The 23,763-nt window shown below is 44.5% G+C and overlaps 1 protein-coding gene across 1 annotated transcript in view; it reads left to right on the forward strand.

Moving 5' to 3' along the window:
- The window catches only part of UNK (unk zinc finger), a gene marked incomplete at its 5' end in the record, with an annotated part of 47,777 nt that extends 24,643 nt beyond the window's left edge, over window positions 1-23,134 (forward strand). Inside the window, 12 exons of the mRNA XM_083874709.1 lie at window positions 457-574; window positions 1,515-1,599; window positions 3,371-3,513; window positions 4,764-4,811; window positions 5,673-5,873; window positions 10,062-10,130; window positions 10,805-10,979; window positions 12,121-12,222; window positions 13,762-13,950; window positions 16,740-16,921; window positions 17,427-17,684; window positions 18,532-23,134. Of these exons, the coding sequence (XP_083730835.1) occupies window positions 457-574; window positions 1,515-1,599; window positions 3,371-3,513; window positions 4,764-4,811; window positions 5,673-5,873; window positions 10,062-10,130; window positions 10,805-10,979; window positions 12,121-12,222; window positions 13,762-13,950; window positions 16,740-16,921; window positions 17,427-17,684; window positions 18,532-18,687 (1,726 nt within the window). The 3' untranslated portion in view covers window positions 18,688-23,134. The remainder of the gene's footprint in view (window positions 1-456; window positions 575-1,514; window positions 1,600-3,370; window positions 3,514-4,763; window positions 4,812-5,672; window positions 5,874-10,061; window positions 10,131-10,804; window positions 10,980-12,120; window positions 12,223-13,761; window positions 13,951-16,739; window positions 16,922-17,426; window positions 17,685-18,531) is intronic.
- Window positions 23,135-23,763: the final 629 nt, after the last annotated feature.

Below are 23,763 nucleotides of genomic sequence, written 5' to 3' on the forward strand. Positions count from 1 at the left end.
ACAGTTTCTCTGGGAAACTTGTGCCAGGGCCTCACCACCCTCACAGGGAAGAATTTCTCCCTTGTATTTAATATAAATCTATTCTCTTTCCATTTAAAGCCATTCCCCCTTGTCCTGACACTCGAGGCCCTTGTCCAAAGTCCCTCTCCAGCTCTCCTGGAGGCACTGGAAGGGGCTCTGAAATCTCCCTGGAGCCTTCTCTTCTCCAGGCTGAACAAGCCCAGTGCTCCCAGCCTGGCTCCAGAGCAGAGGGACCCTCAGAGTCCCTTTTTGGCTCTCTCTGGACTTATTCCAGCATGTCCACATCCCTCTGGTGCTGGGAGACCCAGAGCTGGATGCAGTCCTCCAGGAGTGGATCAGAGGGGGAGAATCATCTCCCTCCAGCTGCCCAAAGTAATCAAAGCTCAGAGCACATCTGTGAGTCTGATGCCTTCTCCTGCTACCTGATTTTCACAGATCTTCGCCGTGTCCCAGTGTGAAACACGGGGACGAGTGGGGAGATCCCAGTAAGTGTGAAAATGGAGACTCCTGCCAGTACTGCCACACTCGCACAGAACAGCAGTTTCATCCAGAGGTACAGTAACCTCCTCACTCCACTCCACTGGAAAAGCAAAAGCATTCCAGTCTTACAAAGTAAATTACTGTGCCAGGTGGGAGAGGATGTGGGCTGCTTGTAGTGTGGTCCTGGGATACAGAGAAGCTGCATGTTTGGGAATAAGCTGCAATTCAGCTGTTTGACAGAATAGACTGTATGGGAGGAGGTAAGAAAGGTGGGGGAAACCTCAAGGAGCAGTCTCAGGTATGGGGGTCCCTTGGAAAGCACGATGTGGGTCTGCGTGTGAGCAAACAGCATCTGTTTCCCTGGCTAAGAGTTTGTGGTTCATTTTGATAGCCCTAAACACCACCAAGCTCTTAGCTGTGAGCATGCCCAGAGCATTCCAATATCCTTACAGAAAGTGTAATTAAGACCTTTTCGTAGTCTGCTTCATGTTACAGTGTTGAAAAGCTTTGTGGGGCCCGTATCTGCACAGTAACCATTGTCACCGCCTGTCAAACTGGGGGGAAAGGGAATAATCCATTTGCTACAGTCCTTGTCAATGGTTTGTTATTTTCCTTGCAAACATGTGGCTGCAACTTTCTGTGCTGTCATCTGTCAGCTGTTTCCTACCTTTTGCCATTTGTAATGTCCATGGAGCTTCCAGTGAGTCTGAGGGACTTCATGGCAGATGGTGACCTTTGGGTGAGCTGGTGTGTGGTGGGTTGGTCTCTGGGTGAGCTCTAGCTGTCATGGGCATATTTTGGTGTTTCCAAAGCTGTAGTGGGTTTTCCTTTCTTTGAAGCAAAGCACTAAAATGGTCACCCTGAGCTCTGCTGGCCTTTGCACCTCTTACCTGTGTCCTTACCTTGCTGTCAAATATCTTCATAGTACTTCTGTACCTGGTGGTCACTGTTATTTTCTGTTCATTTCTGTTTGGTGTTTTTGTTTTTGTTTTGTTTTTTTTTCCCATCCTTAGATCTACAAATCCACCAAATGCAATGATATGCAGCAGTCTGGCAGCTGTCCCCGAGGACCCTTCTGTGCCTTTGCACACGTAGAACGTACGTGCACTACTTCTCATTTTCCTGGATGTTTGAGCTATGGAAAACTTCTTACTGAGGGAGTTTAAATGTAGACCTGCAAAACCAGAGCTTCTGTGAAGGGTTAAGCTTTGATTTCTGTAAAACTGTGCTGGTGTGGGAGGTGTTGGCAGAGCTGGAGGCAGTAGGTGGCCTGTAGGACTCAGCCTTTAGCTCTCACTGCACTGTCTCTTGAAGGATCTCTCTCTGTTCCCTCTCACCTGCTCAGTTCTCTGGTGTTAGTTCAGGAGGATGAAGAGGAGAAAACTGCTTCTCTTCTGTACATGGCTGAACTGTACCTAGCTAAATTGCCAAATATCCTATTTTAAAAAGCTGAAGATAGAATTGCTGACTGTAGATAATTTATTAATCCATTAAAAAAGAATGCTATTTTACTCTTTATGAAGTTTCACCCAAAGTCTTTAAGTCAGGTTGGAGAAGAAAAATATGCAGCTGGTTTTTTTTACTGCTTTATCTCAAATCCTCTTTTCTCAATAGCTCCCTGACTTATAGGGCATTATTTCAATCCTCACTTTAATCAACTATAAACTAGTGATGCAGTTTTGGTTGTGGAAGGTCTACATACATGTGGTCCTAACATTCACAAATAATGGTTTGTTCCTGTCCTAGGGCTCTTCCTCAGTTGCTGCTCTGCAATCTCACTGCTGAACTTGCAGCAATTAGAGCAGGTTACTCACTAGATTTGTTCTGATACTGACTCCCTACATGGCCTTGAGAAAATCTCTTTGTTATTTGATTATCCTTTGTAAATGAGGGAATTAGTAATTGCTGCCTTTGACAAGGAATGGGGAGAGTAAATTCCCTACAGGTTATGCAGTTCCTTTTATAGGAAGCCTTGTTGACAAGCAGTAATTATAGCTGGAGCTGTGGGCTGTAATGGCCCAAAACACAGCAGTGCAACTACACAGTGGGATCCAGCAAGCTTTAGGAAATGAAATCTTCATAAAGGAACAGTGTTTAGTAAACTTCCTTGGGTATAATGTGGTATTTTTGTTTAGGGATGCCTTATTCCTAATAAGATTATTACACTTGATATTATATTACTTAGAGTAACATTCTGTGGCACTTGAGTCATTCCAACTTGGTTATTTCTTGTGCTGTTTTATGGATTTGTATCTTTTAGTCCTTCCTACAAGGTCAACAAGGACAGGCCTAATGCAATTAAAATAACAGGAGTCCATTTATTATATCTGCTCTTAACCCGAGTTTAAACTATTAATAGCAAGAATATAGATGTAGTGTCAGTTCTATAGTTTTTGTGAAGATGCTGAGTGTTAGATATAGATCCTACAAACCTACAGCATCTCTACCCTCCAAAACAGTGCCACTTTTTTTTTTTGTAATGATTTGTACTGAGCACAGATGGAAACTTTACCTCCCTCAGCTAATTATAATGCACCCATCAACTTCGTGCCAAGCAAAGAGGGAAACTCTGCTTAGTTCAAGAGAGCTGAATGAATAACACACAATTCATCCAGGGAAGATAATTTTGGAGCAGCATTAATGAGCTAAAGAGCAGCACAGTGTGGATGTGATGACAGCAAAAACGTGAGGAATATTAGATAAGCAAATAAGCCGAATAAGGTTTCTCCTTACTTCTATATTTATAAGTAGGTGCTTGTGGAGGATTTTTTCTCTGAGGAGCATCTGGGTATTCTTGTTCCTCAATGTCTCATACTCTGTGGCAGTTGCCCAGCTTTGAGTGGTGTTCCCTGTGCTTTGTCTCCCGCAGAGCCCGCGCTCAGTGAAGATTTACAGCAATCCTCGGCCGTGTCCAGCCCCACCCAGACAGCTCCAGTGATGTACATGCCCTCAGCAGCTGGGGACTCTGTTCCAGTCAGCCCTTCCAGTCCACATGCCCCAGACCTTAGCAATGTATGTAGCCCTGTGAAGAAGCCTTGTCCATATTGTGCAAATCTGTGTTTCTCTAAGTCACTGTTCTTCCTCCCAAGAAAAGTATCCAAAAACCCAGAGAATATGAGACTTTTCTTTTAGTTGTCAGCTCCATGCTTTTTAGAGGGATCTGGCTTTTTAGAACATACATTCAGTGGGTTTAGTATTTTCCTCTCACCTATAAAAATTCTAGGCCTTCCTTTCTGTGCAGGGTTTGTTGATGTACTCTCAGGAAAGTGGAATACATCCGCACATGAGGTCCAACTCCTTCCTGTCTGGAGGTACATATTGGGCTTAGCTTCCAAGACCTATAATTAAAGGCTGTGAGCCAACAGCCTCTAAAGTACATATCTACAATTGAGATTGTTTACATATGTAATCTCAGAGCCTCAGCCTGTGCATATTGTGTGTTGCATTATAGGATATCCTTAGTTCCCTCCCTCTTGTACTTCTGCAGATAACTGAACTCTGGGATATGTTTCAGTAATGCCCCAGATTGTTGGTAGTTAGTTGTCCACACAAGAAAGGAGATGTCTAAGTGCTGAAGAGATCTTCAGAGGCAGATTAGAAACCCATGGAATGCTAGACTACATTTTTACTTAGCTTTTTTTTTTTTTTTTCATTAAGCCTTTCCTGTTTGTACTGCACTTGATAAGGTGTGTAACCTTTTCAAATGGTTGGCTGAGATTTTGAGAAGGTACAGTGAGATGAATTTAACTCATTCAAAACTGGTCATACTGAGATGAACACATCTAGGACCTCTGCTTTATTTGAAGAGAGAAGCTGTGTTTGAGCCAACCTAGTGGTTCATAGTTGTCCTGAATTGAATTACAAGTAGAATTCCAAACAGATCTTGAAAAGTCTGGACATAATATTGTCTCTTAATAAATAACATTGGAAAGCAATAAAACCCAAAACCCCTCCATGAAATGAAGGTATCGTTTAAATTCTCTGAAAACTTCAGGGCAGTTGAAGATATCTCCTACTTTTAGGCTGTTTAGGTCTTGTCTATCTCAAGCTCTTAGTCTTTTAAACAGTCTTTCCTAATCCTTGGATATGTGCCAAATGGCAACACATGTCTGTCTATGACTTCATCACAGGGCATCTGCATGTAGCTTGCAAACAAATATGGCTTTGCTGGTGATCATTTTACATGATGAATTAATCAGAGGAAAAGGTCCCTGTAGCAGCCAGCCTCACGTGGCCTGTTCTGTTTTGTATTTGTACTGTAGGTGTGGAATAAATCAGGAACTCTGCCAACTAGCCCCACCTCCACCACAGTGAGTAGTTATCTTTGCGACTGTAGGGAAGCGTGGACAGCAGAATGTCTGTATAAAAATAAAATAAAAACATTGTAGGCTGCTCCTTTTTTTTTCCCTAATGCCAGCCCAGACTGTGCCACATTTGAATCTGTGATGTCTGAAGCACAGTCGTGCTTGCAGTGGAGGCAAATAATTTCTTGTCCCAGAGAAATGGGATATTTGTGTTCATCCAGGTGGACACATTCTCTAAAACTCAACTTCCTTTGCTGCTGTCTGTGGCTTCATCTACAGTGCAAAACTAGCCTTGTTGCATGTGATTGTGATCCCTGGTATTAGTCCAAAGAGTGGAAGTGTTGGAAATCATTGTGGTTTTTTTTAATGCAGCTGTTGATACCTGATTTGTGTCTGCATTAAAACTTTGAGATTTCCAACTGGAAAGCAAAAAAACCAGTATTACATGTAGCTCATACGTGCCTGATTGTTGTGACTTCCACAGCATCCTTCCAGGTTCCACACCACTACCCAGAGTCAGGCAGGACACACTGTAGTCTAAGGAAAGAGAAGAGTGTTACAGTCCTGTGGGGAACCTGATCAGTCACCTCTGAGGCCTCAGAAAGAATAATGAGAGATGTAGGATAGATTTTACAAGACTGCACTCCAAAGTAACAACAATAAAACCATAATTGTGAGACTGTGTAAATTCAGTGAGCTTTTCCCTGTTTTTTTAATGAGTGTTTACTGGAATCTTGTATGGTTGTGTTGGCTGTCAGTGTAATGGATCTACAAACAGTGATGTGATTGAGCACTTCCATGGGTGCCTCTCTTTGAGTGGGTCCTGCTATCTGGCTGTACTTTCCTGACACTTGTTCCCTCTGTTAGATTCTTTGTAGGAACAGCAGTCTTGGAAGCCCATCTAATATATGTGGGTCTCCTCCTGGTGCCATTGGGAAGCCCCACAGCTTGGAGACCATTGGTTTTCCTCCAGACTCAGTCACAGCAGCCGGCAGCTACAAGAAAGCCCCGGGGTTTGAGCGAGAAGATCAGGTGGGGGCCGAGTATTTGAAGAGTTTCAAATGCCAGGTTAGTGGGAATATTGGCTGGAAGAGTTGGGGGGGATTAGAAAGAATGAGAAATTGCCCAGTCTACCTCGAATGGGGTTTTGTTTCTGATGGAACAAAGGTGAGGAAGCACTATTCTCATAGGAGCAGTTTCTGGATCTCTGCTCTTGTTTTCATCCTCCCTTCCAGCCTCTTTCATCTCACATCTGGTCTTGTCTCCCTTGCTGCCATCACACACTCAGTCTGTAGAAGTCAAGCTGCTGCCTGTTTTCCTAACCCTTCTCAACTTCTGTCTTGTGTTGACCCTGGGTAGCTTCCCACATCACATCTTGCTCTTTCTTTTTCCATGTTTAGGTCCTTGCCAAAAGTTGCTGTGTCTTTTGCTGTATTGTCTCATGGAAACTCATCCTTCTTTCTATCTTCCCACTCCAAACTCTTACCTTGATCTCTGTGACTTGGTTTGTCCTGTTCACCATACCTCTGGTGCATTAAAGATGTCATGTTAGTTGTCTCTCGCTTCTGTGGCTGAATCATTCTGATCCTTGACTCTCTCCTGTGGCTTCTGTATTAAATTAGAAGTCCTCATTCTTCTTTGAAGAACCCTCTGAGTATTACCCAGCCCACATCTCTTAATGACATTCCCTCTTATCCCTTTTGGATATCCCAGTCTTGCCTTGCTGCTTCCTCAGTCTTCTTCCTGGTGTCATGCCTTACTCATGCTGCTCCCTAGGCCTGGAACAGTCTCTTCCAGCTCTTTTGCCATACATGAGCTTTTTCACAGTCAGCTTCTTGCTGTGAATGTCCTTTCTAGATGTTAAAATTATTAGTTTCTCTGCACCACCCCTTCCAACCTGAGCCCCAGCTAGAGCTTGGGTTTTTATTTCAGTTTTTATTTCTTATTGAGTTTGTAATTTTATCTTGATTTAAGGGGAGGGGAATAGCTAATTGTATAAGGAGGTGCTTCCTGTATAAGAAGATACCTTGTAGGTATCTCCTACAAGTTCTTTTGGACAAGAGTATAAAAAGAGATAGGAATACCAGGTCTGTGTTGCCTGAGAGTAGAGAGGACAAGAAGTGCTGCTTTCAGCCTGACCATATTTTAACTTTGGTCTGTGACATTAAAAAAGTCAGTCTTAATGAGCCTGTACTGCTGTGAGAAAACTGTGGAAATATCCTGTACAGACAAGGCCTTGCATAAAGTAGTTGAATTTAGAAGCAGACTCCAAGGGTTTTATTTATTTTTATGGCTTTGGGAAAATATGGCCAAGCTTTGCAGTAGGGCCAGTCTTGAGCACTGTTTAGTCTAATTAAAATGATGCAGTGACAAATCCAGATTAAGCTATATGCATGTGTGCTCTCTTATCAATGCTCCCTTTGTCTGCCTTAAGGGGGATGTGCCTTAGGAAACTGCAAATTGATGCAACACGTCTTTGGGGGTAAAGAGCAGAGCATGCTGTGATCCTGGCACTTCTTGCAGGCACAGCAGCTTGTAACAGTTGTTTAGAAACAAAAGGAAAAACATGTCCTCGTTCTCTGTGGCCTCTGCTGCAAAGGAGGAGTGAACCCAGGGCTGAAGGACTGAGAGAACCCCTGTCTGCTGCCAGCAGAGGCAGGCTGCCAAGGAGGCCCTGCTTTGGAGAAAATGGGCAGCAAGCCTAAGCCATGGAGAAAGGGGATGGAGCATGAATAGGACTTCTGAAAGGAGGGCCAGATGATGAGCATTTGTATCTGAAGTCAGATCTGTGCTACAGAGATACTGTATTCACGTAACTGCTTAATTATGTGGCTTTAATTAAGCAAAACCTGTGTTAAATAGGAATAAATAGCTATTAAGGTATAGACAGAAGTAATCACAGTTGCTTTATTGCTAGGCTTCTACAGACAAAATTAGGTGTCTCATAAGTGTCCTGATTTAATTTTACTTTAATCCATAATTACTTACTTTTTAAATTCTGCTGTAATTCCCTTTGGCTGCAGTGGGCACCAGAGATTCTCAAATACCCTGTAAATTAGACCAATAATAAGACATTTAACTTTGTCAGCTCCTATATGAAAACATCAGAGGAGACATTTGGCTCAGTTCTGCAATGGGCTTGTCATTTTTCCCCTGTAGAATTGGTGCAAATAGTTTCTAACTTATTAGAATGAAAAATACACCTTCTGTCTTAATAGATTCCACATAGTTTGTGGTAAGCCTGAACCAGCAGTTAAAGCTAAAAATACTTTTCCCAAGTCCCAAAAGATTTAGCAAGCTGGAAAAATGCTGGCTGCACTGGAAGGACTTGAATGCCATGACCAGCAGTCGTTCCCAAGTCTTGACACACAGCACAGTAGGTTTGTTCCATGCTGGTCAGAAACCATTTAGTTTCACTCATAATTTATGTCCCTTGTTCTCTTCCCTGACTGCAACAGAGAGAGCTGGAGAATTTCAGCCTGTCCTTTGAATGTCTGTGCCCTTTCTTATGTTATTCAGAGCTAAAGGAGACAGGCTTAGTGGTAACATTTTGTTTGCTCTTTTTCCCCTTGCGTTGTATGAATTCCAGGCAGTGGGAATTGGGGCTAACTTGGAAATATGTTCACTTTTCTCCTCCTTAAAGAAAAAAAAAGTGCTTCCAGTAAGACTTAACTGCAGCAGAGGCAGCTCCCCACGTTGGCAGGAAGCCTCTCAGTGGGGGCACGGCTGTGTGTGCCCTCCCCTCAGCTGCTGACGTCTGAGATAGCACAGTTTCTGTTCAGATGAGTGTCAGACAGGGCAGGGCTGTGCTGGATAATGCAGCAGGAGCGTTATCAAACACACACAGAGGCACTCAGAGTGTGCTCTCACACACAAAGGAGAGTGAGCCCATCATGGGCTCCTGTGCTGTGAACACGTTCAGGGAAGACTGAGAGAACAGTCCCCACTGCAGGAGGATCTTTGTGTCCACCTCCCAACTGCCCCTCTGCCAGCCTTTGACATCTACATCTGCCCATGGCCATAGAGCTGAGCTGAGAAAGTGATTTAATGAAATAAAACCAAGGGAGGAATTCTTCTGCTGCTCTTTTGCCTGTCTGGTTACGTCACCCCTCTCCAGCTTTCATTTACCTTTGTCATGAGACTGTCCAGGCTGAGAAGTCAAGGGGTGTCCACTTCAGCTCAGGGTGGTGCCTCACGTGCTGCTGTTACACATCGTGCCTCAGTTTCCTGCAGAGATGGTGCTTGCCTGGATTTAGGATAAAAATCAAGCTTGCTTTATGGCTGGAACGTGTCTGTGTTTCACACTGGGGTGGTTGGAGAGTGAGTGAACCAGCAGGGCTGATTCCCAGCACTTCTTTGCTGCCTCTCTGTGCACAGAAGGTGGGATTGATCTCCCTGTGCCATGTCACAGCACAGGAGGAAGGGAGCAAGGCCTGCAGACAGATTGTTACACATTGACAGGCTCCTCAGGCCATTTCCCCACTGAATTCCAGCAGAACTGGCTGATGTTGCAAGGCAAGAGAGTTGAAACCCATTAAGGATATAATGCTGAAAGGACCTTAAGCTGAATTTTTAGCCTGGATAGTGGGATTCTAAATGTGTATTGGCATTCATACAGTTCCAGACAGCCTTGGCTTCACTTATGTTTTCTGACTCTGAGCTCCTGTGTTAATGGATGAGGGGAGGATTTTTTTATCAAATTAGTTTGATGATGTTGCTTTGAAAATTGGTTAGTTATCACTGTGTATTACTTTGCAATCCTAGCTGGGAGTTGGAAAAGTTTGAGGGAAAACATAATCTACATATTTTATTTTCCCCAACTGAAAACTACTTGCATATTTTAACAATGCAGTGTGCCTCCTACCATTTCTGGCCCTTTCTGAGTTGCTTTAGATGCTAGTAGGGCTGATGAGTTAGTTATAGCAAGGCAAAATAATTTGGTTTTGATCTTGGGGTCTTGGTTCTTAGGATGTGCTTTGTGCTAGCAGGGGTCTTACAGCAGCATTAAAGGCAAATGTCGCTGTGACAAGTCTCTGCATAACTCTAGGGGTAATGTCTTGGCATACAGAAAGCAAATTACCTGGAATGTTTTCAGTTTGCTGTGCTCATCCTCTCTCTGAATTCTTCAGTGTCTTGAACATCCCAAAAGAGGAGAGGACTGTGTTTCCCATGGCCTCCCCAAAGCCAGCAATCAGCCATTTTTAATTTTGCTAAATAATCCCTCTGCTTATCTTTTGTTTTGTTTCTTTACTGCAGCAAGCAAAAATGAAGTCCCACTCCCTGGAGCACAGGAGCCAGGAGCAACCTTTGTTACAGCCCAAACAGGTACAGAACTGCTGGCAGGGCTCTGAACCCAGCTCAGGGCTTCCAGCACCACAGTGAAATCTGTGGATCCAGACAGCTCTGCAGGGAGTAAATAACAGTCCAGACACCATTAGGGCTGCTCAGCTGGAGGGATTACTTTATGAAGATGGGATGATTTGCTGGAGGTGTTATTTGTGAGTAGTTAGACCTGAGTGAATTCAGGGTAGATTCGTAAGGCTGGACTGTGTAGGAGAGAGTCTTCAAATTACAGAAAATTGAGCTGGAATGGATCTCTGGAGTCATCTAAGTTCAAGGATTTGGCAAAGAGAATTTAATATCAGGTTCTAAGTCGTGTGCTGAACTAAGGCTGTGAGTGATTGTGTGGCCCATGGCTGTGATTGCATGCAACCTGTGGGTCACAGGAGTTAATTCTGGGGCAGCCTGAAAGATGTTCAGAATACTGGGGAGGGTGGGAGGGGGCATGGAATGGAGAGCAGTCGACAGAAATTAAAGAAAAGCTGTTAATCTCTCCCCACCCCCAGCCCAGTGGTAGCAGTAGCCATCTGTCAGGTTGGAAGCAGGCAGGAGACAGGTTTGCTGCTGGCATTTGGCTCCTTCCTGCACGTTTCTGAAGGGGTTGTTCTGTATAGATGTTTTATTTCCTACCTCTTTGGCTTTTCACGCTCTTGTTTCAGGACATCCTGGGCATTCTCCCCGTGGGGAGCCCACTGACATCCAGCATCTCCTCTAGTATCACCTCCAGTCTGGCTGCAACGCCCCCGAGCCCCGCCGGCACCAGCAGCATTCCAGGCATGAATGCCAATGCCCTTCCCTTCTATCCAACCAGTGACACCGTTGAGTCTGTCATAGGTAACTTTGCCTTTTTCACTTATGGAAATAGGGCTTCCTCAGCCATGGATGGCCAGGTATGAGACTTGGAATAACGTGGGTGTTCCAGTGACCTCCAGTTTTCCGTGTCTGTCGGTGCTGGCAGATTCCTGAAGCTTGTTCTGTGACTGTGACACATCTGATGTTTCCTGCAGGTCATTTTGGATGAAATTCACCCATGGGACCAACTGAAGGCCTCTGAGCCACTCACTCAGAATGTCACATGGTGTAAAAGGGCCTTAGTTTTAGCTTTGTCAAAGTGACAAAGAGCTCTTGGACTAGGCAGGAAATCATAGGGGCATTTTCCACACAGTTACAACCCCTCAGTTCTAAATTATAATTTTATAGCCAGAGCTACCACCAGGTAGATTGTAAGGACTTTGCCCTTTGTAGCGTGTAGGACAGAGGCTGTAAGAGAAAGGAAAGCAGGAGAGTCCATAGAGTGGAGTCACTCTTAGATAGGCACAAGCTTTTTGGTCACCTGTTTTTCTTCATCTTTTTTTTTTTCTTTTTTTCCTTTTTTTAATTAAATGTAACGTTTCTGAGGTGATCTCACTAATTTGTTAAAAATAATAATAGAAATGAGTGGGCATGTGTGGGATGGAATTATATTGATCATCATTAGTGATGAGGCATGTTCAAATAGATATAACAGTTTCAGGAATTAATAAGCTTTATTTTACCCAATATATGAACCTCAGAGATGTTTTTCAAGTGTTCCCTTCTCCTGGCATTTCTTTTCCAAGTGGCTTTTCAGGAAAGCAGGGACAAAGCACAAACCAGACCCAGACATGCCATAAGCCAGTGTTCCTGTGTATAAGGGACAGACTTAAAAGAGCAGTTTGGGGAAGATTTATGGGATTTGCTGTTAATTCATCAGATTTTTGTTTTCATATACAATTTGGGAATACTTTAAGACAAAAGAAAGAAACAGGTCAGGTTAAAGAACCTGAACTGAAAAGCTGCCCATGACACTTCTGCCAAACCATCAGAGAACAGGATGGAGAGTAGGGCCCTGAGAGGTAGAGAGCACAGGCTCCTCTGCATGTAGGCTCTTTGGGCCATCCTATCTCTTGAAATTGTTGGTCCTTTATAACATAATTGGTACCTCTGTGTCTGGCAGAGTCTGCCTTGGATGACCTGGACCTGAATGAATTCGGAGTGGCTGCCCTGGAGAAGACATTTGACAGCAGCACAGTGCCCCACACGAGTGGCATCATGATAGGTACATGAAAGCAACAGAGCTTTCTTTATCTTCTGCCAAGCAGTGTTGCCCAGTCACCTCAGTGGAGCCAGCCCAACCAAGCTCTAAAACCAGTCCCAAAATTACATTGGTTAAAACAGCAATTACAACAAACTCTGGCAACCCCTGAGCATCTTTGAAGTGAGAGCTTGCCCTTACTGACTAGCAGAGCTGAGTTGTTGCCATTGGGCCCAGGTGTCTTGTGGATGTTTCTTGAGACTGAATGGGACTTGCCTGATTTTTCCCCCTTTTTAAATCCTTTTTTTTAATTTATTTTTTTCTTTTTTTTTTCTTTTTTTTTCTTTTTTTTTTCTTTTTTTTTTTTTTTTTTTTTTTTTGAGTGTGTAAGTGGACTCTAGAAGGCATCTGATGCATTTCAAATCAGGCCAAAGTATAACAATTTGCATCTTAAGCAGAAAACTCTCCCTAGCTGTAACAGGAAACTCACTGACCTGGTAATGCCATCCATCTGTCAGAGTGTCATCATGGTCTGCTGATTTGGTTCCTGTAATGTCTGTCTCATTTTGGTACATGGAGGTAGGCTGAGGCCTCTTCTACCTGTCACTGATGGGTGTCAGGGGAAAAAGAAACATCTCGTAACTTTTTTGGAAGTGGTTGTAGTTTCTGGCTACCCTTGCTGTGTAAAGCAGGTGTTTGAACAGGAGCTAACTCTGATTGTCTGAAGGTTTCCAAGGAAACTGCACTGCCTGGAGCTGTATTGAGGTAGGAAAGGACCTGTGGAAAGAATATCACTTCCACTTCCCTGCCAAAGCCTAGAGCCTGTTGGAGGTTTACAGTCCCTGTCTGCTGCCAGCCCTGCTGCTGCTGCTCCTCACCTGCAGTGCCTTAGGGATCCTCCCCTTCTCCCTCTCTTCACATCAGACCTGGGTGTTACCTGGTGACCTAAGGAGGGACATAGATGAGGAGAGAGCAGGGCTGAGATCTCCCTAAATCTGTGAGTGGCAGGCAGAACAACTTCTGGTGTAAGGGAAGTTGATGTATTTTGTGGTTAGGCTTTTGTTTATTTGGGGTTTTTTATTACTGATAGATCCAGGAAGTCAGGTATGTGTGACTACAGCTAGTCAGTCACTGGTTTTTAGTGGTTGAGATCATGAGCTCACCCCTCACAGTGGTCTTCTCACTACAGGTTGTTTAGAAGTATTAAAGGCAGAGGCACGTGTCTTAGAAGTGAATTTTTCATGACAAAGTATTTCACCAGATACCAAATTCATCTTTAGGCTGACAGGGACTGAGCTTGCTCAGAAAACCTTTTGTTCCTTTGGCCACTGAAAGAGTAATCCATTGAATTGTGGAGGGTTTGAAGCTATGTGGGTCATGGGATGGCAGCTTCAGTGCTCCTCCTAAAGACTGAGAGGGGAATGAAACCTCAGGAGAAGTGGAGGGAATCCCGAAGGGCTCAGGGAGGAGAAAGGGAACCTGACACCTCCTGCTCTGAACTCCTGCCTGTGCCCACACCTCATGGTCATACATAGCCATCCTCTCTGTGTGTTCTTTGTCCAGGTGGGAGTTTGCTGCAAAGTTCTGCTCCTGTAAATATCCCCGGGTCCCTTGGAAGCTCTGCCTCCTTTCACTCTGCCTCTCCTTCTCCACCGGTCAGCCTCTCATCGCATTTCCTCCATCAGCCCCAGGGACACTTAAGCCAGTCAGAAAACACGTTCCTGGGGACATCAGCTTCTCATGGATCATTAGGTAAATGCACAGTGTGTGTGTCCCATGTACATGCCTGTCTGTGCCATGTAAGTATTTTCTTTTCAGTTGGCTTTAATTTCAATGTGTTATTTCACTGCTGCCATGTATCTCTTCTTCCCATGAGAACAGCAATGGGACTAGAGGCTGTTTTACCAAAAGTCAGCTAATACCTCATGAAGAAGGGAGCAATTCCCTCTACTTCCCTTGTTTCTAGGCTGGGAAAAAGGGGCAGATAGGTTAATTGCCTTGCTCTGATGACGCCTTTCAGGGAAAAGAGCTCTGCCTTTTCCAGTGGTGCTTTACTGAGACTTCATATAGAACTCAGAGCTGGCTCCTCATCTTGGCTTAGTTTAGGTAGGGATGGCAGTTTGCCCTTGGGGCTGCCTGTGGGACAGATTGGCTTCTAGGAGCTCTAGAGCAGGCCTAGGCCACAGGAACTTTCTCCTCTTTGACACACTGCACTGGTTCTGCAGCCTGGACTTTCCAAAAAGTCAGTGTTCCAGTTTTGTCCCCTTTGCTCCTTCCCCTCCTCGAGGGTCTTTCTCCTTCATGAGGGACTGAAGGAAGAGAAATTACTTTAGAGCTTCAGCTGTATCAGGAAGAACAGGGAATTTAGCAGACAAATCTATTTTATTATCAAGACACAGAATTACCTTGAGAAATAAAACTGTTTGGCCTCCAGGCTACAGGGGCACCAGTTCTGCTCTATTTCTGTTTGTAACAGTAAATATTAATTCTCTCTATTGATGCTAGACATAAGTGCCTCTTAAAATCTGAGATACACTTTAATCTTTAATATTCAGCTTAACCTAATAAAATGATTACATGCTTGTGTAAGCTATTTCTGCATGCACTTATCTGTGAAAAGGCATCCCTTGTTTGCACAGCCCAAGCCCATGCTTCCATGCTTGCCATTGCTGCTTGTTTGGCTTTAACAGCTTTTACAATTACTGTAATAAAAGACATCAGAGCCATCTCTGCTCTTAATTAGGTGGAGGCTGGCTGTTCGTCCCAGTTTTTGTAAGGAAAGGAAGAATTGCTGTTTCAGAGGAAATGAGTTATGTTTATCTTGACTGTGTTTATACAAATAAAAAGCCAAAAAATGCAGGAAATTCACAAATGCATTTAAATAATTTATTTATAAAAGATACTTCTCCATAAACACAACAAATCCTTTGCTGGGGTTTTGAGAAGATATTTAAATTGTTTCTTAGCAGTTGTCAATCATCTGTTCCATTTAACTTGGTGAACATACATAACATGTCAAGTGTGTAGTTCATCCCTTATTTGTATTGAAATTGAGTTAAAAATACCTAGTTCTGGGCTGGTTTCCACTGTGCTGGGTGAAAAATGTGCAGAGAAGGCTTTCCTGCCCAAGGGGGCTTGGTACTTCCAATGCGAAATGAGAACAGCAGATGGAAAGAGGGGGTTAAATTACAAGATCAGCTTGGTCAGCACTGTGGCAGAATTTGTGGCTTGCCAGCATCCTGCTTCATGCTGGATTCCCATTCAAGAAAACTGAAGTTTAAAAAACAAAATGTGAGTTGGGATTCCATTCAAACTTGTTGTTTTCAACTGAGGACCCTTCAGAGCAGCTGAAATGGATGGGTGGTAAGTGGCCTGAGCCTGCAAAGATCCCTTACTGCTCTGCTCAAGGAGTTTGTGTGCCCAAGCCCTTGGTGAAGACAAGTTACTATTTTTCAGTTGTATATTTTGTAGCTATTTGTGTCTTGGCTGGGAAGTCAGTGGTGCTGGGGTGGATCTCAGTGAGGGGCTGTTGACTCCAGGGTTCACCTGCAGGCACAGTTTAACTGCTGTGAGATCAGAATTATCAATTGCAGATTTAGGAATGTTCCCAGCCAGTGGTGAGCACTGCATGAAAATGACTCCCACATCAAACTGGAACAAACTGTGTGGGTAAGAGTCCACACTCTGTCTCAATATTACCTTTTCCTACTAGTTTTCCCCTGGATGCAAAGTGTGGGTACCTATTTTAAGTGAAAGTTGTTGAAAGAGTGTGACCATTGGACTGTGGAAAAATAGCCAGTTTTGTCTACAACTGATATTCTACTCCTTTGTCTCCTAACCCTTGAATTTCTTCCTGAAAAGAGAGTTTATTTTAACAAACTAAAATAGGAAAATGGCTAATTAGTTTTCTCTGATGCTGCTCACTAGCTCAGTGCTAGAACTGTGCAGAGGATGAAGCAGATACAGATGCTATTGTCTCTACTTGCTTATAAACAGGATTTTCCAGTTCTGTTCCTTGTGTATGGAAACAGTAATGACTTGGAGCATTTTTGTGTCACTGTTTGGAAGTGAGGCTCTTTTTCTCAGCCCCACACTAAGAAGACAAAAGCAGAAGTTTCTCAGGGTGTAGGGTGGAAGGAAGCACTACCTGGGCTTTGTGAATCAACTTTGGTGGCTGTGCTGCACTGAAAAGTGGGGAGATAAAAGCAGGTCAGGGGTTCTCCTGAAAGAAGGACCATTCAAGCTGACAGTCAGCTCTGCTGTAAAAGTGGTGCTTCTAAAAACAGCCTGATTCAAGAGTTGCCTCCGCTCAGTGTGTTGGTTCCTCCCTGCATCACTAAAGATGAGGCCTAATGGTGTGAAATTTCCCTGTAAAGTCCCTCTAGGATGGACTCCAGGGGCATGGGGATGAAACTGATTCTTAAGCTGAACTTTTTATCCTATTTACACATTTTTGAATCCTGGATTTCACAGGGTTAGGGAGGAAATGGGGAAATTGCCAGCACCTGTGACATAACCCTCTCTATTTCCCTGTGAAACAGGTTTAAATGGGATGAACAGCAGCATATGGGAACACTTTGCTTCGGGGAGTTTTTCGCCCAGTACCTCACCTGCATTTCTGTCAGGTCCAGGTGCTGCGGAGATGGCACGGCTACGACAAGAACTGGATGAAGCCAACGGCACAATAAAGCAGTGGGAGGAGTCTTGGAAACAAGCCAAGCAGGTACTTGGGCAAATCCTGGGATTAGGGAGTGTAAAGGAGTAGGGGGTGTCAGCCTTTCAACAGGCTCTTTTGGGACATGGAGGTGATGGACAGAGCTGTAGGTTTTACAGGTTCTCAGCATTCTTTCCTCTCCCTTGGAAATCACCAAATCACCGGGCCTGGTGTGTTCAGGTGCTGGAAGTGCAAGGCCACATGTTACAACAGATGCCCTGAAGTGTTTGACAGTCTCTCACAGCTTTGATCCATAATTTGTCAGTATGCACAGTTCACCCCCTGAACGCTGCAAGCCAGATGAGTAGAACCACAGCCCAAGCAGATGGGATATGTGGAATGAGCAGTGCCTTGAAGTTAGGCTCCAAACGTGTTTCAGAATTTGGGAACAGGGCAGATTGGTCAGAACTGGTGTGAGGAGTGTATGGAAATTGATAGTTTTGCCTGGGTTTCTCTTTGGAGACAGACCAGGTTTTCAGACCGCTTCTTTTACCCTCTTTGTTGGAACTTGCAGGCTTGTGATGCTTGGAAAAAGGAGGCAGAGGAGGCAAATGATCGCGCCAACACAGCTAACATGGAATGTGAACTGGCCCGGGAGCAGAGGGAAGCCTTGGAGCTGCAAGTGAAGAAGCTGCAGGAGGAGCTGGAGAGGATCCACACTGGCCAGGACCCGCAGTTCCTGCGCTCCTTCTCTGACCTGGAGACGCTCTCGCTCTCGTCGCTCTACACTCTGCAGAAACAGCTGCGGGCAAACCTGGAGAAAGTGGACAAGGTGAGTGCCAGGGCCTGGCAGGGTAGGGCTCTGCACTCTCTGCTCCTACAGGTCACAGCTTTTCCCCTTGTCTTTAATAGACCCAGAAATCAGAAGCCTATCAGAGCATTTCCAGGTAGATGTAATCAAAGTGAGCTCTAGCTGGCTCACAGGGAGATAACTCCATCTTCTTTGTGCCTAAAGTACTGAGTTTAAATCAGTCAAAGCTGCTCTCTTGATCCTAAAGATCCTGAAAGGCATCACACTGTGCTTCTTTACCTTTGCTTCAGGGGATGAACAGGGTAGACAGCTGCAAGTCCTCCCTGCCCTTCCCCGAGCCACTGTGCTGTGTGTTTTTATCATCTTGCTTGTGTTTCCCTGCCTTGCTAAGTGTTTGCAGAAATCCATTGGGGAAGCCTTCTTAGTTAGTAAAAATAGAGGAGTTGTGGAATCCCTTGATCCATTAAAGGAATTTCCAAGTGCCTTGCCCTGGACAAGCAAAGATTAAAGATACCCCAGGTGTAACAAAGGCTTCTCCCCCCTGGCTCCTTGCAAACATTGTGCAATCTTCTCTCTGGGTTTGGCAAGTCCATCACTCACCCCATGGTATCCATTTTCCCTGTTTCCCCATTGTCTATGGGGCCTGGTTTCCTGTTCCTCTCTTCCCTATGGTCACTTGCCCCCTATACCACCTATGAACCTGAGACCTTATATAACTGAGAAAAAACATACGGTCTTTGTCTTTGGCTCCAGATTTCACCTTCTGTGAAAAAACTGTAAACACCTTTCTTTAATTGGCTCTATCCTGGAGCAGTCACGGGGAGGAATTAGCGACGCTGACGCTGTGCCCTGTCCCCTTCTCTTGCAGGCAGTATTTCAGATGCAGTCAGTGAAATGCCTTAAGTGTCAGCAGGAGAACCGGGTGGTGTTGCCGTGCCAACACGCGGTGCTGTGCGAGACGTGCGCCGAGAAGGGCGAGTGCCCCATCTGCCACCCCAACAGGCCCCACTCTCTGCAGTCGTGACCTTCCGAGGACACTCCTTCCGATCATATCCTATAGAACTTTTTAACTTTATACATACGTACATATATATGTATGTGTATATATATATATGTATATATGTGTGTGGATGGGCGTGGCTGTGCACGCATAGGGACGTGCACACACACGCACATGCACACATGAAAACAGAAAATTAGTTGCAGAGCACTTTTTAATATTTTACATCCCGTATCTAAACTGCCCCTCACCCGTGCCCCACTAATTCTAACTCTTGATGAACTTTGAGAGCTGTTTTTAATACAGATCAAAGGGCCATTTGCAAAGAGTCTGTGTTTCTCCTCTTTTCTATTTAGGTGATAACAAATTTTTGACTATTTCCAGAAGGACTTAGAGTGGGCAAGAGGGGCTTCCACGTGCTTTCCAGAGGAAGAGTTGAGATCACGGGGAGGATCGAGGTGGATTGAAATGACTTGCTCAAGCCTTCGGTCCCCCTGCTCTTTCACTGACCCAGCTTGGTTAAAGCCGTCCTCCCTGATGGGAGCTCTGCCAGGCTCCTGCCTGCAGGGCCTCACACTGCCCATCTCTGAATGTGCAGGAGCTTTGTCTGTCATTTAATCAGCAAAGTTCACTTTTTAAATTTTTTACACTCTTTGTATATTTGTATGAAAAGAAGAAAAGAGGGGAAAAAAAAACTTTATATTGGACCTAGAGCAAGCCAAGCCCCAAAATTCAGTGACCAATGTTCACTGCTGATGCAGCCAACATGTTCCAGGTCTGAACAGCCTTAGAAGTATTGCCCTTGGGTGAGCCAGAGCCCTTTATGAAGGAAATTTGGATGCAGAGGTTAGTTCTCTCCAGGCACCCCTTTGTCTGGTAGCTGTCTAGAGACTTTTTACTGTTTCAGACCAGATTAGTTTTGTTTTAGCCACAGGGACCTGATTCGTAGTCAGTGCTGAAGTGCGTGAACCAATTCCAGGTAGGCTGAGGACATTTTTGTTGCCTGTGTCAGCAGCTCAAGGGTGGTTTGTGGGTTGCTGGCTCCAGAAACCCTTGGGCTGGAGATGTGTGGTGACAGAAATTGTCCAGCAGGACAGAGAAATGCCACCAGCTCAGACCTGCCCAGCAGCTGAGCTTTCCTGTGACTTTCCTTACCAGCGTGTCCATTGGATTTTCACATCAGGTGGATTGCAGTAACCTGCTGGGATCTCAACCAAAAGGCCACTCCCTTGACTAAACATTTTTATTTTGCACGGGGACGCTCCTGTGCTGCCCCTCCATGACCTGGAAAAGCACTGGAACCTCCAGCTGCCCACTATTGTAGGAAAACTGAATTTTTACCAGAGCCTCTCAGAAAGCTTCATATTTAATACAAACACATAATTAGGTTTGCTTCCATAATTCCACCTTTCCTCTCCATGGAAGGGGTTAATATGCATTCCCAGATGATCTCTTAAGTGCAGCTCTGTGTAGTTCTTTTTTATGTTTTCCCATTAACTTGTTTTTGGGTTTTTTGGTAAAAATGCTTTTTTTCCATGTGTATTTTATTGTAACTAGCATCAGGTTTTTTAATTTTTTTTAATGGAGAGACACTGTTGAGTGACTATTGTGGCTATGTTGTTTGGTTATAGCCTTTGAATGTCTGTGCCATGGGGCAGCACATCTGCCTTGGTCTGATCTTAAGGAAAGACCTTTTATTAAAATACGTGAACATTTCTCTTTTTTTTAGGAAAAATAAAAAATAAAAAAAAATTAAAAGCGGGGGTGGAGGAGGAGGAAAAAGCCCAATTAAGACAAAAATATTTACTAAAATGTTTTTTTGTAACTAACTTAAATCATAGGAAATAAACTCTTGAATCAGGTCTTTAATATTTATAAGCAGCAGAGCTGATCAGCCCGTTTTTGGCTATGGTTTGTAACACTTTTTATGAGCGTGGGGGTTTCTCTGCTCCTCTGCCTCCCCGGGGGCTGCTCAGGGGTGATGCTGCCTTTTGCCAACCCTCTTTTTCCAGATCTGTCCAGCACCAGCTCTGTGATTCCAGCAGGGAATCCCTCCACATGGAATTTGTCCCCTGAGGGCAGCCTGGGCTGTCTCCATGGGACTTCCAGTCAGGGGGAGGTGCAGGACTTGGGGGGGTTAAGGGGAAAGAGCTGTTTGCCCCCAATTTCCCTGGGGTACAAGGAAAAATTCCAGGCCAGAGAAAATATGTTTTTCCCTTTTGAGTAAAACAGTTTCTCTGTTTTAAAACTTATACTGAAGGACCAAAGAATTCAGAATTTTACCTGTTTGTGGCCCTTAAATTTTAACTTTCCATTACCACACTGCACTCACGGCAGAGCAGCCAGAAGGAATTAGCACTAGACCCTTCCCTCGCCCCCACCCCAACCTCTCTCAGCACTCTCTTTGCACAAGCACATAGACTTTCTCACTTTCCTCTGGTTCTTGAAGAAACACTTCCTAAATTTAGGTTTCTATCAATTTGTTTGCTGCTTTATATAAAAAAAAGGAGAGGAATATTGAAATGTGAATTTTTCTTAAGCATCAGATGGAAAAGAGAACTTCATCTTTGCATATTTTGTGAATGTTCTGGTGGGCCATTTAAAGACAATTTCTGAACCAAATGAGGTGGGAGCAGGGGGAAGGAGCAGCATTCCTGACCCACTCCAGCAGTTGTTGCTGCCTGCTCCATGCAGGAAGGACAAACCATAATCACAGCACTGCAGTTGAGGCTTAAGAGTCTGTGATCAGCTTTTGTATGGTGTAAAAAGAGCTGAAATAAACCTGGTGCTAATAAGTACAGCCCCTGTCACATACTGTCAGGCTTCCTTTCTGAAGCAGGAACTCCCTTTACAGGACACACAGTAACACAGCAGAGCTGAGGGGGCTTCAAAAAACAAAAGTGGGGTCCACAGGGTTCCTTGGGGAGCAGCCCAGCTGAACAGCCCCAACCACATCTGGATCCTGCCTCCTCACACAGATTCCTTAGTGGATAATGACATTTTCCTCCCCAGATTTTTGGGAGCTTCAGAAGAGCTGACCTTGCTGACAAATTGGGCAGGTGAGATACTTCTGAGCTGAGAGCTGGGGGAAGGGATTTGTGGTTGTGTTGTGAAACCACGGCATCCTAAAGGTCAATAAACTTTTACCTTATTACAGAAAACCAACCTAGAAGCAGGTGGCTTGGGACAACAGTAGCCTGGGGAGAGCCAGAGCAACAAGCAGGGTCAGAGCTGTAGGTGAGAGCCAGGAGCTGAGGGATTTTAGCATTTTGGGCTAACAGGACCATTTTGAGCTCCTCTCTGGCCTTAGGTGCCGTAGCCATGTGCCTGCTGTGCCATGGGAGGGACCTGGGAAAGGTCTTGGAGCTGGAGCCTGTTTCTTAAAGCAGATCCCAGCCCTGGGGGGTCCCTGCAGCTGATCCCCTGCTGAAGGGTTTTACACTTTTGTACATCTCTGAAGCTGAACCTGAGCCACTGGCAAGGCTTGTGCAGCTGAGACAATGAAGAGAACTCCTTACCCTGGGAGGAAGCCCATAACACTGAATGGACTCAGTCATCCCTTGCTGTTCCACCAGCCTCTGAACCTCCTCTCTTCCTCCTTTTCCCCTATCTGAGAAGGAAGAATATTACCAGTGTTTTCCTCCAGAGTTATTATTATAATCCTTGGAGTGATGGGCAACAGCAAAATAGATGTTACTGATGTAAAACCTAGTATTTTAAAGGTGAAGTATTCCTGCAAAGTAGTGACTGCATTGGAGAGATTTCTGGGGCTTCCCCACTCCGTAGCTTCCAATGTTAAAACAAAATAAATACAGTATACGTTTTAAAGAAATAATAATAATACACACTGCAGTATTTCTGGTGGCAATTCTTGCCCAGTCCCTTCCCTGCTTTCCCCAGGAGGAAGGGCACTGGGCAGAGGCGCCCCTAGTCCGTGTAGAAGTTGGCAGAATGGTGATCAGTGGTGTAAAACGTGTTGTTGATTCCATGTATAGAACTGTGATTTCAGCTGTCGTTCTCTCGTACTCTGTAAATATGTGTTTTGGCTGTCGGAAACCTGGTTTAGACTCTTTTCTTGGCAGAGTGAATTTGCATGTGGGGCTGGAAAGAACTCAATCTGTGTCACAGTTTCCAAGGGCAGGATGGATTTTTTTTTTTTTTTTTTTTTTTTAGATGACAATAAATTTTTATTTTTTTGCTAAGAAAAAAAAATACAAACTGAAGCGGTGTGTGCGTGTGTGTGTGCGCATGCGTGCCCGGGTGGATGTGCAGCCCCAGGCTCTGCTCTGGGCCTTGGGAGGGTGGAGAAATCTGGGCTTTGGAGCCCTCAAAACAACACATCTGTGGCCAATTTTCACACAACCAAGAATAATTTCTCTCTGAGCTCCCCTCCCTTTTCAGGGTGTTACAATTCACTTTCCTGATGGAGGTGTGGTGAAAGAGGGGGAACATCAATGCAATGTGGTTATGGTGAGGCAGAGACCCCCTTTGGAAGTGGCAAATTCAAAAACTTCTCGCCCAAATTCTTGGTCTGGACATGGATTCATGTCCTGGAAAAGCCAGGCTGGGCAGAGGTGAGCTGTGCCCACAGTGGATACAACAGTCTTTTGTGTGTTGGCACCAAAACACACCTGGCCTCTGGATCCAAGAATTAGTGTTACTTTTGGTCTAATTAATGCTTCAAAGGTCCATCAACCACTTCACATTAGTCCAATCACAACAATAATCTGAATTTGTATTGCGGATTATTGGTGACACAATAAAATCAGATCTAAATGTTGGGTTCTTCACCAGGATTAGGAGGATGATGATGAAGATTTCTGCCTCCTCGTCATTCTTGAATTTGCTAGGAGCTGGTTTTGTGTGCTTCAAGCCTTATTTTTTAATGCTTGTGCTCTGTTGTTGCTCCATGGGGTTAGCTGTCCTCTGACTGATTAAGGTTTATCAGTCTTTCTCTGTAAAAGGTGGGATTTCTTTTAAGGTGGGAAAAGACCCACACAGCTGCCTGGAGCTGAGCAAAAATTAAGCTAAAACACCTTGAATAATAGAGTGCAAACAACCTCAAAAGAGAGGTCAGCCCATACCACCTGCTCCCTGGGA

The sequence above is a fragment of the Zosterops lateralis genome (genome assembly GCF_965231275.1).
Source record: "Zosterops lateralis genome assembly, chromosome: 18".
NCBI lineage: Eukaryota > Metazoa > Chordata > Aves > Passeriformes > Zosteropidae > Zosterops > Zosterops lateralis.